The sequence below is a fragment of the Carettochelys insculpta genome, chromosome 6 (assembly GCF_033958435.1).
Source record: "Carettochelys insculpta isolate YL-2023 chromosome 6, ASM3395843v1, whole genome shotgun sequence".
Classification (NCBI taxonomy): domain Eukaryota; kingdom Metazoa; phylum Chordata; order Testudines; family Carettochelyidae; genus Carettochelys; species Carettochelys insculpta.
The window spans coordinates 7,622,764-7,639,773 of NC_134142.1; the positions used below are offsets into that span (position 1 = coordinate 7,622,764).

At 43.8% G+C, this 17,010-nt stretch overlaps 1 protein-coding gene across 2 annotated transcripts in view; it reads right to left on the reverse strand.

Moving 5' to 3' along the window:
- Positions 1-295: 295 nt before the first annotated feature.
- SAV1 (salvador family WW domain containing protein 1) overlaps positions 296-17,010 on the reverse strand; it is a 36,571-nt gene continuing 19,856 nt past the window's right edge. For both annotated transcript variants that reach the window (XM_074996188.1, XM_074996187.1), the window contains exons 4-5: positions 16,556-16,699; positions 296-1,832 (exon numbers count right to left, since the gene is read on the reverse strand). In XM_074996188.1, coding sequence (XP_074852289.1) covers positions 1,631-1,832; positions 16,556-16,699 — 346 coding nt within the window. In that variant the 3' untranslated portion in view covers positions 296-1,630. The remainder of the gene's footprint in view (positions 1,833-16,555; positions 16,700-17,010) is intronic.

Consider the following 17,010-nt stretch of genomic DNA (forward strand, 5'->3'; position numbering starts at 1 on the left):
GATGTAAATATTAAATCAATAATGTTTCAGAAAAAGGCAGAAATGTTCCAATATTATTTCTGGTTTGTATTTGGGTAAAAGGCCTTCAGTTAAATTGTAAATAAGCCCCATCCACAGACAGAGTTTAATTCCAGAGTTAAAAGAGAAAATCTTCCTGGAACCCAGGTACTCTGGATGTCTTTGCCTCTGATCATGGTTAGGAGGGTCTAATTGGAAGCAATTTTCTCTCATCTTTTAAAATGGCAAACAAATATTTTTGCTATGTTTTGTTCAAATTTTTATCTCGATAAAGCAATGATACCCAGGCTTTTTTAAAAGAAAAAATTGAAATTTATTGAATTGATGCGATCTACAGGACACGTACTTTCTTGTTTGCAACAATACTTATTGCACTAAAAAGGAGCCATAAAGAACATTTCAGGACAACTCATGAACCAACGGATGATACTGGAAGGGGCAGTCGCACAGGTAAAAAACTTGATGTGTAAAGAAAACCTTGGTACAAGACAACTTTTTTTTTTTTTTTGCAAAAAATGCATCCCTGATTTTAACATGGAGACTTATGGCTGATAAGTCAGTTCGGTAATTCTATTGCTTTCCAAGATGGCTCTAATGGCCTCATCGTAAACAGCAGCTAAGCTCCACATGTAATCACAGGTGGAGCAACCTGCAGGAGGCTGGTCTTAGGGTACGTCTACACTGGAAATGCTACAGCCAACACAGCTGCAGCGCAGACAGCAATGGAAGGGTGCAGGTAATCCACCTCCTCCAGAGGCACGAGAACTAGATTGCGAGAAGAGTGCTTCTGTTGACCTGGTGCTGTCTGCACTCGCGGCTCGGTCGGCTCAACTATGGCTGTCAAGGGTGTGACTTTTTCCACACCCGAGCAACGCAGCTAGCTTGACCTACGTTTGAACTGCAGACCTGCTCTTTGGTCTTCAAGAGGCTGCAGATCTCTTGCCCCATGACAGAGTTCTGTGCAGATAGCTGGAAAATCTAAAGTGATACAATGCATATAACAGAGTAAAAATAAGGCAACCTTATACTGCATCAATGAAGCATTTTGATCTTATTAAAAAAAATCTATGCTTCTGCACTATTTAGTAGTATTATTGAGCGTTACTGTAAAGTAACAGTGTCAGTGTTCTGTATATGAAAGTGGTAAACATCTTAGCTGAGATGTTGCACAAAAATAGGCTCTCCCCAGAGACACAGGGCATCTGAAGGGAAACAACCTCATTATTTTGGATTTTAACATTGTTTTGCATCCATCACATTCCTTCTATCACCATGTAAAAATATAGAGACAGCTTCTTAAAACAGCTGGCTGCTAACAGGAGACACCAGAGTCAAGTGTTCTTCCTCCATACTGGTGCTCCGAATAAAAAATACTAACTTTTTTGTAAGAAAAAGAATAACGAACGTTTTTCATTCTATAAACAATACCTTATGTATGTAGAAAAAAATTCAAGAGGATAATTAAAGACAAAGGTGCAACATTAACAAAAATAAGCTGCCTTTTAAACCACAGCACTTCTTCAGGGTTTAAAAAAACTCTCATAAAGCTTAATGTCCTCATGAAATTCCATTTTGATGTCCTCATGAAATTCCATTTTGAAGAATGGCTAGCTTAAAAATTCTTGCCATGTTGTTGTGCATACCACTGCTTCCTTTGCTTGCGATTGTCCAGCTCGGTGAGAAGGGCTTGCCTGTATGCTTCGTACAGTTTCACAATCCGTTCCAGTTCCTTCATAAAGAGCAGCTTCAGCATTCCTTGGTACGTATCGAGATCAGCTAGCTGGAAGAGTTCCCACTTCAGAATGTGATCGTACCTATTTTGAGATATAAATATATGATATGCATGTTTACATGTCATTTTAAGCAAACAGGTGTCTAAGATATTATGCAGATCATTTTGCAATTGTGGAACTACTGATGGCATTTTGGTACAGGCTGAACCTCTCTAATCTAGTCCCCCTGGGACCCCACTGGTGCCGGACGAGAGAATTTGCCAGACCACTGGAGGTCAGTATTGTCTAGCAACATGAGCAACACCGCTAAATGCTTACTTGTCTCTTGGAAGACATTTAGGGGTAAATTACAGCTAAATAACAGCACAGAGCACTGAGAGCCAGGACTGGTGGCTGGAAACAAACTCCATGGGACCACGGACACTCGGCCACACCCATAAGTGGCTATCCTGCTAACTAATATGATGCTGGACTACAGGTGCTGGATGAGAGCGGTTCCATAGTAAAGTGGTTCATCTTGTAGTTGGCATTCATTAATTTATTTCATACAGCCACATACTTCAACAATTGAAATTAGTCTTGTTAACCTCTACAAGAAATTTGCTTCTTAAGAAATCTCACAAAGCCAAACTGAGGAATCATTCATACTGCAGAAACATATTAATGTAAAAATACCAAATAATTTTATAAGAACCAATATAAAATACTGGAGACACTAGTTAGCAATGGCCATTGGCCAAATGTAATGAGCACATTCTGGAGGCAATTAATCAATAACCCCACAAGCAAAAGTTGTTTGAATTTTGTGGGCACATTGTGGGAGAGGGAACCCTCCCCACTCACTGTGGACAACTTGGGAGGTCAGAGTAACTGAAGAAATTAAGCAACTATATTAACTACGGAACTCACCATTCCCAAAGGTGCGGCCCCTGGAGGGCAGAATTTCACAGTTCCTTCTTTACCCATAATATGGTTCTGCTCCTAGACCTGCCTCCTTGCCCTTGCCTTAGTGATTACAGCTGGTGAAAGCACCCACTGTCCTGCTCTTGGTTAATTCTTAGTTACATTCTACATGCTACACTGATGTTACAGCCAACAGAGTTCAAACTGAAGCTTTCATTTTAGAGTGCTCGGCTCCTGGCGCATTTGACCAATACCTCACAGCTTCACATTCTCACATAATCAATCAGATGAAGGTTGCCCAAATTTGCCCTTAAAGCCTGTCAGCTCTATCGAGCGCAGAACAGTTTTAGTGCCTGTTTATTATAATGATTATAATTGCATAAATGAACCACTAGCTCAGTGGGTTGAGCATTGGTCTGCTAAACCCAGGGCTGAGAGCTCAATCCTTGAGGGGGTTGTTTAGGGATCTGGGTTAATAGATTAAAAAACTTGGTCAGAGATGGCAATAGGCCCTGCTGTGAGGGCAGGGGACTGGACTCGACCTCTCTAGGTCCCTTCCAGCTCTATGAGACCTGCACATCTCCAAGGAAAAATATGGCAGCAGCCAGCCAGCTAAGGAGAGCTGTGGGTTTTGCAGGATTACACTATTGTCTGGGGTAGCCTGTACTATATAATAGCTCAAGTCCACTACATAGCTGCTCTTATCGTTAAATAGTTCCCTGAATAGAGTTCTTTCCTCCCATGTTACTACTCCTTGTGTTAGAATCTTTTGAGAGGTCATCTTCCTCCTTTCACTTATAACCTTCCCAGGAAAGTACATGCAGATGACTCTTCAGTGAGGAGTGTGGGAGATTGCCCAGTGGCAAATGGCTCAGGAATAACTGCTGAGAAAGCTAAAATGTTGTCCATATATAACAGGGAAGCATGCAAAGCAAGTAAAAGCCAAGAAAACACACAATCATTAATAGCAGAGGGTCTCTAAAATAGGGGTCTCTCAAAATGGGAACCACTCCAGAAAAGAAGCAAAGAAGCAGCTGTTGTACTGGCTATATGTTTTCCTTGATGTGAGAACAATATGAAGAATAAAGCACAATGCATTATGTGAAAGTTTGTCAATAACTCCAGACAGCTGCAATAAAGCCTCAAAGACTGGGGCACAATAACCTCTCTTAAATGTCAGACTCATCACACAGCAAAACAGGGTGAGGCATATTAAGATGAAACCCCTCACACAAGGTGAAAATAACATCAGTCAAGAGCTAGGATCAGCATGCAGTGGAGTGCGTTTTGAATGTCACTGGCCACTAAGAATCAATACCTGAAGTTCTCTAGTTAGGTTTTGACCTGATATCTAGAAAGCTCATTCTCTGTCACTTATGTTCACAGAAACAGAGAAAAAGCTGTGCTAGTCTATACACTATCAAAACAAAAAGCAGTCAAGTAGCACTTTAAAGACTAACAAAATAATTTATTAGGTGAGCTTTCATGGGACATTCCCACTTCTTCAGATCATAGCCAGACCAGAACAGACTCAATATTTAAGGCACAGAGAACCAAAAATAGTAATCAAGGTTGACAAATCAGAAAAATATTATCAAGGTGAACAAATCAGAGAGTGGAGGGGCAGAAGGGGGGGAATAAAGAATTAGATAAAGCAAAGTATGTAAAAGAGCCCCTATAATGATCTAGAAAATTCCCACCCCTGTTCAAACCACATGCTAATGTGTCGAATTTGAATATAAAAGAGTTCAGCGGCCTCTCATTCCAAATGGCTGTCAAAATTCCTGTTCAGTAAAACATAGACTTTCAGGTCATTAACAGAATGACCCACTCCATTAAAGTGCTGGCTGACAGGTTTGTGGATCAGGAGTGTTTTTATGTCTGTTTTATGCTCATTAATTCTTTGTTTAAGAGAGTTTGAAGTCTGTCCAATACACAAAGCATCTGGGCATTGTTGGCACATGATGGCATATATGATGTTAGTTGAGGAACATGAGAATGTGCCCGTGATTCTGTGACTAACCTGGTTAGGTCCAGTGACGGTATCCCCGGAATAGATAAGTGGACAAAGCTGGCAAGTGCTACTGGACTGCCTTTTTGTTTTTATGTTAACAGTCATTTTCAGTATGAAGCATCTCATTGCTAAGTAAAGAGCTTAAGGATCAGTTAAGCCAGCGCTCCTAAACTCATCCTCTGCGTGTAACAATTATTTTATTTAAATGTCTGATTTCCATCACTTTTTCGGGAATCCATGAAAAGTGATCCCTGTGATCACCACAGACTGCGTTAGGCTTTTCCAGGTACTCCAAGCTGCTCACATTACATACATTCAAACACCACACAATCCAGCACAAAGAGTCACTCCTCCCCCTTTCATTAACCCTGCTGAATTTAATTGAAGTTGCCCAGAAGTTTCATTTCATGTAAATACTGCAAAACAAGTCTTGTGACTAATCAACACACTGTCAGTTCTCCCACTAGTAATTTTCCAAGCTCAAAACTGGCATTGTTTAGCCTGGATGGGAACTGGATGACTAGCCCAGAGCCCAGTTTTACTTCTTGTTCAATGTGTGGCCCTAGGGCCTTACTCGTTTCCTCCTCAACATTTCTATAGCTCACCACAACAGTCTGTGAAGGCTTCACAGACCTTTATTTTCACAGCGCCCTTCCACAATGAGGGCTTCCCTGACTTTACAGACTTTCACAGAACACTAGACCTAGAAGGGACCTCGAAAGGTCACCAAGTCCAGTCCTCTGTCCCACAGCAGGACAAGGTACTGAATGCCTAGGACCAAATATTCCTAAGCATGTAGAATTATACTGAACTTCATATGTTCAAAGCACAGCCCGCATTGAGCTCAGTTGCTGCTATGAGTGCTCAGCATGTCTGCAAGCCAAGACCCTGAGATTTTGAGCCTGGCACCCAGGAAATGAGGCGCACACACAGTTAATGACCACCTAGAGAAGTTGGGTTTAAGTGACTTGCCACAGAATTCCCATATGGTGCTGGTCCTAGGCAGGGACAGACTCCTTCTGCAGGACTCCGTTCAGCTGCCTTACCTCTGAGACTACATGTCTCTTCCTGGAATTTCCCAACTACACCCCTTCCAGCTATGGAAACGGATGAGGCTGGGGTCCTACAGACAACCACCTCTTTCATTTCAAAGCCCTAATTCATCCCCAGTGCATGGTCCTTCCACTGCACTGAAAGAGGCTGGGGCCCTATGGAAAAAAAAAAAAAAAAAAGGTTGTGATCCCACACTTTAAGCCCGCCATACACACAATGGGCCGTAGTAGGTTGTACAGGCATTTCCTAACTTCACAGTGGCTGAATTGCAACGCTGAGGTTTTTAATGCAGATTTTTGTATGTAATTGACTGTTTTAAAAACCAATGGCGTCCTGCTGACACCCACATGCCGACTCTGCCAGTGGGGTCTCACGTGTGCTCACAGCAAAGGAATGAGGAGAGTCAGGAGTCTTTGTTCCATTCCTGGCACTGGAGGGTAATGTTCTCCGGTGGTCACAGATCCTTCTGTTTGTTCTGTCGCAAGACTGACCCCTCCTGCCTTTGTACTCTCCAGCCTATCCCTCTCACAAGCCTCTCTCCCTCCGTCTCACACCCTAATAACCCCTCATGGTTTCTTGTCCCAGTCCATCTCTGGACTCCTTGCCCAACCCCCATGGTCAGGGTATGTCTCCAGTGCAATTAAGAAAGCGGCTGCCCCACAACAGTTTACTCAGGCTCATGGTGCTTGGGCTAAGGGGCTGTTTAATTCCAATGTAGACCTCTGAGCTTAGGCTGTAGCCTGGGCTCTAGGGCCCTGCGAGGTGGGAGGATGCCAGGGTGCAAGAGGAGCACAAGCGTCACTATCTCAACCACAGTTACACAGCCCTTCAGCCAAGCCCAGCTGGTATGGGCCAGCTGCAGGTGTCTGCCTGCAGCATAGACATCGCCTCCTCCACCCCCACAACCCCGGCTCCTAATCGCAGGATCGCTTCATGGGTTTCTTATCAGTCCCCCACCAGATTTCCCATGACTGTACCTCACCCCAGCGCCTCTTAGCCTCTTCTCCCTGACCAGCTTTCAATCCCAGCCTCCTGGCCTCGCCAGTTCCAGTGCCACCTCCTGTCTTCCAGCCCCAAGCCTCTTCGTCCCAAATCCCCATACCAATGCTCTGTCCTAATACAGTTCCTACACTCTCACCTGGGCCCTTCTCTTGGCCCATCTGCATTCTATCCCAGTAGCCCTTCTCCACAATGTCTGGGTGCTAACACAAGGCACAGAGCTCTGGAGGAGAATTCTCACAGACCGCTGCCAGTGGGCACATGTACACGGCAAAGGTAAACCCTCGGCCCAGGCTCTCAGAGCCTGAGCCAACTGACTTTGGGTCATGGGGCTCGGGCTGTGACCTGAGGAGTCACGGCCTGAGCACCAGCCCAAACGCAAACTCTGTTCTGTAGCCCCACAGCCTGGGAGCCATGTAAGTCAAAGTCAATTTTGCAGGCTCGGAGACTCGGCACTGTGTGTGTGAGAGAGAGATTTCAGTGACCTGCTGAACCCCAGTGCAGTAAATGCAGGGAATCCTGCACACGTCCTGCACTACTTCACCCTCACTGCAGATGGAATTCATGGAGATTTTTAGCAGCCAGTTTCTAATAAGTCTCTACCGAGCATGTGCAAACTGCTGTTGTTCAAAGGTTCATCACTTGGCCAGAGTTAGGCAATTTTTCCGCTGGAAGGGGAAAGGGAACATCCTTGACACTAAGGCCAACAACCCTGGCAAAATTTCAAGCCCCTGCTCCAAACACAGAATTCACTAGAATTTCTCAATTAAAGGGCCATATGGAGATTGTGGGATATCTGCATTATTTTTTATGACTATTCTGTGTACTTGTGATTGTTCAGTAGCTGTGGCACAGTCTGCCATATGGTGACAAGGAAGTTAATTCTCACGCTCATATCCCAACGAAGGAGTACAATGGCTTCAGATAAGCACACATCTCCCAATACTTACAAGACAGTAAATAGTCAGGACTATTCTCTTTGGTGGTCTACACTCTACCTCTTAGTGTCAGACAAGTTTGCCAAGAGGAGGCCCCAGTCTGTGGACACAGAACAAAAGAGCCAGCTCACTTAAAAAGAAGATATTCCCTGAAGCTAATGAAACACACACTCTCTCTCTCTCTGACTCCAGTGAGCTGCAGACGTAAACTGGGTCTCGAAGCAAGGCTGTCTGGGCTTGCCTAAGCATGGAGGGAAATGCTAAGCTTAAGGTAAGTTGCATAGAGGTCTTTTGCATACATCCCCCACTCTTTTGAAGCCCTGCATTTACCTAGCGCTATTCTGTTCCCAAAAGGAAGTCTCCTGCAGTGCTGAGAAAACAAGGTTGACAAACATGAGTGTTGTAGCCCAGACACAAGGTTGGCAAGTGGGACAATGAGCCTGTAACTTCAAAAAGTGCACTCAAAAGAATGGAGAGGGACCAAGGGGGAAGCTAACTCTGTAACCCGGACTGGCTGCAAAATTTTAATTTTTAAATAGAGGCAAAACAATGCCCCTATCCCCAGGCCCACTCCCAGAGCTGTGTGCGCGCTTTCCTTTGAGCCTTGCTTTCTGGTTACACTGTAGTACTTTAGAGCAGATTGTTCAGGTAAAAGAGGAATCAATGTATTTACACACGCTATTAATACAATTACTAGTTATTTTAGCATGTGCAATCTTCCTTGTTCAGCAATCACATAAAACCCACCCCATTTTGTATTCTATCTAATGTAAACGTACACCCACAAGCTACAGGCAACACCAAAACAAAAATGAATAAAATTAGGTAACCGTCCTGGTCTGAAGAAACTAGGTGAGAAAATGGATGCACGTATGTAGTGGGAGTATTGCAGCGTCTACTCTAAACGGCTGCAAGCCAGGAGACCAGAAAGAAGAATGGATAGAGGAGTAAAATTCCTCTGCAATGAAAAATAGACTATTAAATATTTGCACGGATTAGAAAGGAAGACGGCCAGAAAGACACCCTGTGCACTGCAATGTGGGAGGACTCGGGGGCAGCTGGCACTGTGACAAGGAACTTCTCGTGGCAGTTAAAGAAATGCCTCAGAGGCTCGCTGTGCCCCTTTGACTCTGCCTCCTGCTTTCCCAGAGGTACCACACAGCCTATTGAGCCAGTCTCATCATTAGCACAGTCACAATGGGGGAAGACCCCACTAGGGTACTGGGGCTCCTCCTGTTCCCTCCAAGCTGCCCTGGGAAGGGTGCAGTGGTCTGGGGTCAGGACTTGATCCCCTCCCACTAGTTCTGGGTTCCGGCCCAGGGACCCTATGGCACTGCTGTTAGAGGGGCTGTCTCCCTCCGACTTGAGTGCAGCAGCTCCCTCCATGGACCACGTCCCCAGATGCCTTCCCCCATCACCTTCTACAGGTAGTGCCTCAAGCCCTTCCCCTTGCAAGCTCCTCCCCATTCCTCCTTCCTGGTCCGTCGCCTTTCACCTCCCCCGAGGGAAACCTTTTAAAGGGTCCTGCAGGCTTTAACTGGCTGTAGGTGCTGAATTAACAGCAGGTGCTGGATTAGCCTGCTGCTGCAGGCTGACCCTTGATGAGCCTTGGTCCCTAGGGAACATGAACACACAGACCCCACCTATTTGCTCCCCATGAGGCTACTGAAATCTGCTGCAGGTTGTGGGCTGTGGTCTCTCTCACAACACCCAACACCTACAAGCCTGCCAGAGATATAAAGGACTTAAGACCAGATCAGACTTTTCATTACTTTGAATATTGTTCCATGACTTGGCACACTTACACTGCCAAACCCATTATTTTTCAAAACAACGCACTGCGAGAAAACCAGCTTTAGTTATTAACAACAGACTTGTGCCATTCAGCCTTTGGCAAGTCATGGGTCACAGGTGTCCAACAAGGCCCTTAACTACTATTGTAATTAAATAACAAGGTAAGCGTCCCACTGCCAGAGCTTCATGTGCTGACTGCCAACAAGTCAGAGCATTTAAAAAAAGACAGACACAGGCACCTGTGTACTCCTGAATCAGTGCTGATTACAGATAATCGAGTGCTTCCCCTTTCTGTCCTTGGTGAACTGTGCAAAGGTGGAGCAGGGTCTCTGCTCCATAACTGCTCGGTCTATGTTTTCTGATCAATGAGCATTTAGGATTAACAACAGGCAGCTAACTGACTCTTAGCAGGGAACACTGGCTCTTAGTTAAGTGGCAACGATAAAGGGAACAAAGCTGCATGTAACACAGAGAAGCTGTGTCCAAACTGTTCTATGACTTCATGGCTTTTATTTTGATTTTTTAAAACGGGATCATAGGTTTCCATAATTGGGCATCTTCTGGCACCCTGCCAGAAAGGAATCAGCAAATTAGGGTTGTTGCTTGTTGTTTCTTGGTGCTGTGGCTCTAAAGGTCAGCTCCCAACAGAAGTGCTGGCTAGAGGCAATGGGGTCCAATAAGAGAGTCACTGAATCATCAGTCCGAATGGTAATGAGAGTTTACTGGAATTACAATCAGTTTTCCAGAAAAGTTCATTACCCTGAGCATCCAAACAATGCCTTTTATTTCTGGCTTTTTAAGCAATGGGTAAGAGCTACTGTGCCTGGGCTGGAAAGAGGGTGAGGTTCCACAGGATATGCGCGACGCTAACACTGTAACGTTGTATAAGAACAAAGGAGACAGAAGCGACTGCAACAACTACCGTGGAATCTCCCTCCTAAGCATCACTGGTAAACTTTTCGCTCGCATCATCCTTGGCAGACTCCAGAAGATTGCTGGGAGGGTGTACGCCGAATCGCAGTGCGGTTTCCGCGCAGAGAGGTCTACCGTTGACATGCTGTTCTCTGTAAGGCAGCTGCAGGAGAAGTGCAGGGAGCAGAGGAAGCCACTCTACATAGCCTTCATCGACCTGACCAAGGCCTTTGACTTGGTCAGCAGGGATGGTCTGTTCAAACTGCTCCACAAGATAGGCTGCCCTCCACAGCTACTCAAGATGATCCAGTCGTTCCACAAAGACATGAGAGGAACCATCCAATATGACGGCGCATTATCGGATACTTTCAGAATCAGGAGCGGCGTCAAACAAGGATGCGTGCTTGCTCCGACGTTGTTCGGGATCTTCTTTGCACACCTCCTGAAGCATGCCTTTGGATCTTCAACAGAGGGCATCTTGCTGCACACAAGATCTGATGGGAAACTGTTTAATCTTGCAAGGCTGAAAGCTAAGTCTAAGGTGCGGAAAGTCCTCATCAGAGACATGCTGTTCGCAGACGCTGCTGCTGTAGTGTCTCACACAGACGACCAGCTTCAAAAACTGCTGGATCAGTTCTCCAAAGCGTGCAAGGACTTTGGGCTTACCATCAGCCTAAAGAAGACAAACGTACTCGGTCAGGATGTTGCTGAATCCCCATCAATCAGCACTGACAACTGTACGTTAGAGGTCATCCACGAGTTCGTTTACCTTGGGTCCACCATCACTGACACCCTGTCGTTGGACACTGAGCTAAATAGGAGGATCGGAAAAGTGGCCACAACTCTGTCCAGACTCAGCAAGAGAGTGTGGAATAACAACAAGCTGTACACCTCACACCAAAATGCAAGTCTACAGAGCCTGCATCCTCAGCACCCTCCTTTATGGCAGCGAGACTTGGACCCTGTATGCCTGCCAGGAAAAGAGGCTGAACGTCTTCCACTTGCACTGCCTCAGGCGCATCCTTGGAATATCATGGAAGGACAGAGTGACCAACACCGCCGTCCTCGAGCAAGCTGGAATCCCAGCCATGCACACCCTCCTCAGGCAGCGTCGGCTCCGCTGGCTTGGCCACGTCCACGGGGTGAATGATGGAAGGATTCCAAAAGACATCCTGTATGGTGAGCTAGCCTCTGGCAAAAGACCTCCCGGACGCCCCCAGTTGCGCTACAAAGATGTCTGCAAGAGACCTCAGAGAGGTGGACATCGAGCTGGACAACTGGGAAGGACTAGCAGACGAGCGCAGCTAGTTCTTCTGGAGGCAGGGGTTACACAAGGGCCTTCAGAAGGGTGAGATGAGGATCAGACAGCTAGCAAAGGAGAAGCGAGCGCACAAAAAGCACACTAAGGACTTGCCAGACACCTGCCACATCTGCAAGAGATGCAGCAAGGACTGTCACTCTCACGTGGGTCTTCATAGTCACAGTAGACGCTGTAAATGAAGTCCTCAATTGAAACTATAAAGGGCACGATCCATAGTCTATGCAGACTGAAGGATGCCTACTACTACTACTACTACTACTACTACTAAGAGGCTCTTCTCAGAGCACCTGCCAACAGTTCAAACATTTACAGATGCAATGTGAACAACTGTAATTTACCATCACCAGCTTGACTGAACAGAGAAGGGCCGATGTAGTGCAAGTATGGAATGGTCCTACAAAAATTGAAATGGTGGGCCAGTCCAAAAAGTGACATATGCCAAGGCTATATTGCTCTGTCATCTTAGCTCTGGCTTTTTCACCCCCCATCATCATCTTCGTCACTGCACAAATTGTCTTCAATTTAATAAAGGCTATTAAAATGTGCAAGAGAACCATATACCATAAGATTTCTCTCTTTAGGAAGATGAAAAATGTTAGTCCAGTGTCATTTGGATCAAATGCTTCAAAGACCCTTCCTACCCATTTAGGCTATTCTTTTTCCTTTCAAGGATGAAACATAAACAATCTCTGAAGTCCTACCTATCAGATACAAAACGTATTTCCGGCCTTTAATATGCGGTCAGAGGAGATTGTAGTCCAGGACTCCCACATGTCTAGGCAATACTTAATTTTACAGAAGGAGAGGTAGGTCCCTGCTCTCTGCACTACACTAACCTGCACCAAATTAAAAAAAAATCTGATTTCGGACATACCAACATTTAATTGGTTACGTGATTAGTTACCTGAGACAAACGATACTGTGCGTGGCATACAGAATGAAAGTTTCGACCCCAATCTCTCATTGTGCAGCTTTCACACTGGATTTAAGCTATTGTTAAAAGTACCGTGAATGTTGGGGCACCGGCCAGATATCTATCAATTCCTTTCACAGTTTTTAATCACTTTCCCTTTCATTTTGAAAGCAACACAGTCAAGTACTGCTTAATGGAGCTATTTCTCTACATTTAAACCATCCTAAAATTCTGCAGATTGTCTGCGTCTGGCTTATCATTTGGCCAACACCAGATTCCCGAAGCCTTAACTGAATTTGAAACTTTGGTGACAGTAAAATTATAAATCAGACACGCTGGTAACTACATCAACATAAACATGTTATTAAACATAAGACTGCACAGTAAATTCCAGCTGTTAAGTGACATCACTCCATCACCACCATTATGGCCTTGTGCTTTTGTGACAGTATAATCTGCTGGGCAATTGTTGCCGCCGGGAACAGACATGGCTCTATGTTTGTTGTATCAAGTTTTGAGCTAAAAGAGGCATTTTCTAACACTGGGGTACAGAGTTAAACATATTATGTCAATTCTCTAGAATATAATCCACTAGATTTTAATTGTGACAAACTACTTCATGATTTTTCTTAAACAGGACCTTAAATTTTTCATGCCAGCAGCAATGCATCTGAGACCTTGAGCAATCGGTCGATCTGTAACCTGGCAGAGGGGAGATACACAATTGTCTTCCTAAGAGAGATATGAGGATTAAATGATTGTGAAGTGCTCTGAACATACAAAGTGCTTATTAATATTGCTATCAGATCTACTCTAAAGATGGAAAACAAAAAATTGAAAGGATACTGTGTTTATGCACACATTCATTATTTCTTCTGAACTACGGGATTCCAATTAAATTATGTGGACTAATTTAAATGTCTCTAATTTTTGTCTCAGCTTAGAGGATTTATTAAGAATCTGAGATCATCTGTTGAAGTACTCGTAAGTGCACTGACAAGAACCTAAATACCACTTAAACTGTCTGAAAACAGACAAATAAGATGCTCCAAAAATCTAATCAACAGAACACAGTTAAGGACAGTAACTAAGAGTTCTCAAAGGAAACAATCTTTTCCAACAGACAACTGGAACTGACAACATCCCTAGTACATAAATATGTAAACTATTGGAATCTATGCCAAATTTAAATGTTTACAGGCAGCTGGTAGGTCTATGCAGTTAAAAAAAAAAAAAAAAATCAACGATTTACCAGAAGCTTCTTTAAAAAGAACCTGCACATGGAAACCACTGAATATCAGACTGAACCTATGAATCTGCAACTGCATTCACTGCTACAATTCTGTTAATTTGCTCAGAAGTTGATTTTAAAGATACAATCCCAAAGCTCTCAGTTGCTTTTCTTGATGGTGGTATTATTGCTCGGTGGTGGGTCAGGACCATACATCTGATTAGTTTTCTCTGAAACAAGTCAAAAATGTTTTCTTGTGGGACAGATTTTTAGCTCTTTAAATAGCATTACTTCTTCTAAAAATACAGCTACACATTTTTGAATTACGTTTAGGTATTGGTAAAGGAGATGTCCGAGCAGGGATGTAGTTAACAGTCTAAATTCAATAGTCTTAAAATTTTGTTGTGAAATTATGTAGGTTAGTTTCCGAAGAAGCATAAAATTTTGCTTTAAAAATTTTAAGTAGTAGGCTAGAAAAGTTTGAACAAGATATTTCCTAACGCCAGCATAAGGAAATGCACGTTCTTGGAATCAAACACATTAAAACTAAGTCACACATGCTTGGCACTTTGCACCATTGCTCTCCAGAGACAGATCTTCCTTTTAAAAACTGTGAAACTCATCAGACCAGTATTCTTAGAGGCCATTTCACATACTTGTGTGATTAAACAACTATTGGACTATTGCCTCCTTGCTTTCTGGAGACCATGGAAGCCCAGAAGGAAACAATTATACTCCCACAGAGGGAGTTGCACATGATAGTTTTGAACAAACCTTAGCGTATTGTAATATTTCTGGGTACAGCTAAGGAAATCAGTCCAGGGTATCTTTGCTTAAATCCAGGCCACTTACAGCCCCAGACTGGGATTTCCTTCACACTATGGCAAATCCAATCAGCCACAAATGTACCTCTGCCAGCCTCACTGGCCAGCCAGAAGCCACACAAGCAAACCCTTCCCAGGTGCTATACCAGCTCAGACCAACAACCCCCAACTAAGGTGAATGTTTTTTTTTAAAACCTATTTCACCCAGTTCACACAGATTCTTCGGGGCCCCCAAGGGTCCAGACATGGTGCCCGGTCAATATATACTTGGATCTTACCCAAAAACAACACACTTGCCCAAAGCCTTTAGCTCTAAACAGCTAAAGGTTTATTAACCAAAAAAGAAAGAACAGAATTAGAAAGAAAAATTGTTAAAGCGATACTTTACACACATCAATTGCAGCCACTGATGCAGGCCAGTGATGTTATCTGCTGATTCTTGAAAGTCTGAAATTACACCCCATAAGCAATACAAAAAAGCAGTCCAGTAGCACTTTAAAGACTAACAAAATAATTTGTTGGGTGATGAGCTTTCGTGGGACAGACCCACTTCTTCAGATCATAGCTATGTTGTCATAACATATTGCATAGACTAGCATGGCTGTCTCTCTGTTACTATTCAACCCATAAGGGATAGGATTCCAGACTACATAGTCTTAATTACTGGAGAATTGTAGATCCGGTTAGCTGGGGTCAGCATGCTGGAACTTGGATCCTTGGAACAGGAACAAAAAAGACCTTCTCCAAGATGGACACTGCTAGGCCTCTTTTTAGTTTTTCCCTGCAGAGGGAAAAAGCCCTTTCTTCTTCCCATAGGTCCTTGAGGGTCAGTGTCATCTGACCCAGGTAAGCCGCTGTGGTAAAATTGGTCGTTGGTTTTGTTAGCATGTCCCAGTCATTTACGTGGCAGATAGAATGGATATCTGGGCATTGGATTTCAATTCCTTTGCTAAGCTCAGGTCACCTGACCAGAGGGCTGCATTCAACTGACAAGTCCCAAATTTCTGAGATGTGAATTCAATGCCTGAGCCTTTGTTTATAGTCTTTCATCCTGACTGGGGTGGTGATCACCGCCCATTGTGAATCTTAGCGCTAAAACATTGTTAATACAACTACAGAACTAAAACCCATAACTCTATCTACAAGCACAATATAAGTACCATACCTAGATTTGGGGCATCATCAGCTTTCATTAGACACTTCACATGGGCCCCCCAGCACAATATTTGGGGCCAACAGATACACTGGGCACACAAAATGGCTTCCCTATCCAATATAAAAATCCAGTCATGTGACAAATGTCTACACTGCAGTTGAAAACTCACAACTAGCCCACGACAGCAAACTAGGGTTTCCAAGGATTAAAATGCAGGACTGTTTAAAGTGCAGTGTCTTCTAGGTACAGGCTGGAGCCTGGGCTCTAGGATCTGCAAGGGGGGAGGGTCTTACAGAGTCCATGCTGCAGCTGTACTCTTGCTCTGTGGGTAGTCAGCCATGAAATAAGTCTCCCCATAGCCAACGCAATATGTTATGACAACACCGGTTCTGATCTCATTGCAGAAAGCCAAGTGTTAAACCTCTATCAAAGGCTGGGAGATTCTGGGAGAGGAACGAATGGTACTAACCACATTATCTGTACTGTACTGTTGATATCCCAGTGCTACAGTGACATATCTCAAGCATCCTGGTACCTGGTCCTCACAATTTTTGCACTCTGCATAACTAAAAATATCTTCCATAACTTCCTACTTTTCACAATAAGGCCAATAGTAGTGCCTATGTAATGAAAACATTAATTTACATAACACAAACTAGGTATTTTCTAGTGACTGAAATGCAAACATTTGCTTATTTTTAGACACAAATAAGTCATTTTGTGAGGAATTAAAAAAAAATACGCACTTTACAGGAGCCCTGGCATAAACCTGTAGCCAGTCAGGAATCTCTGCAGTGTGGTATGGATTTGCAGGTACTAGAAGGGGCTGGCTTCTCTCAGCTTGCTGTGGTTGGTAAGTCACTGGTGGCGGTTGATCATAACGAGGAACGCTATGCAGAGAACAGAGAGAAATCTAAAAAGTTAAATTGACACAAATGTCCAAAACCAGCAAATATGCTGGTTAAATTAAATGATATTTTCGACCATAGTGTTAAAATCTTAATAAAAACTACTGATCAATCCAGCTGCACGCAGCAACGGGAATCACTATGCAGACTGATGGTATCACAGCATACAGAGAGGTTGTATTTAACTTTAAATATGAAGCACTTCTTAACTGGGAGCAAAGAGACCTTTCTGCAGGTCTTCAGTCTAAACACAAATGTAAACACCACTGCAATTTATCATCATATTGTAAGCA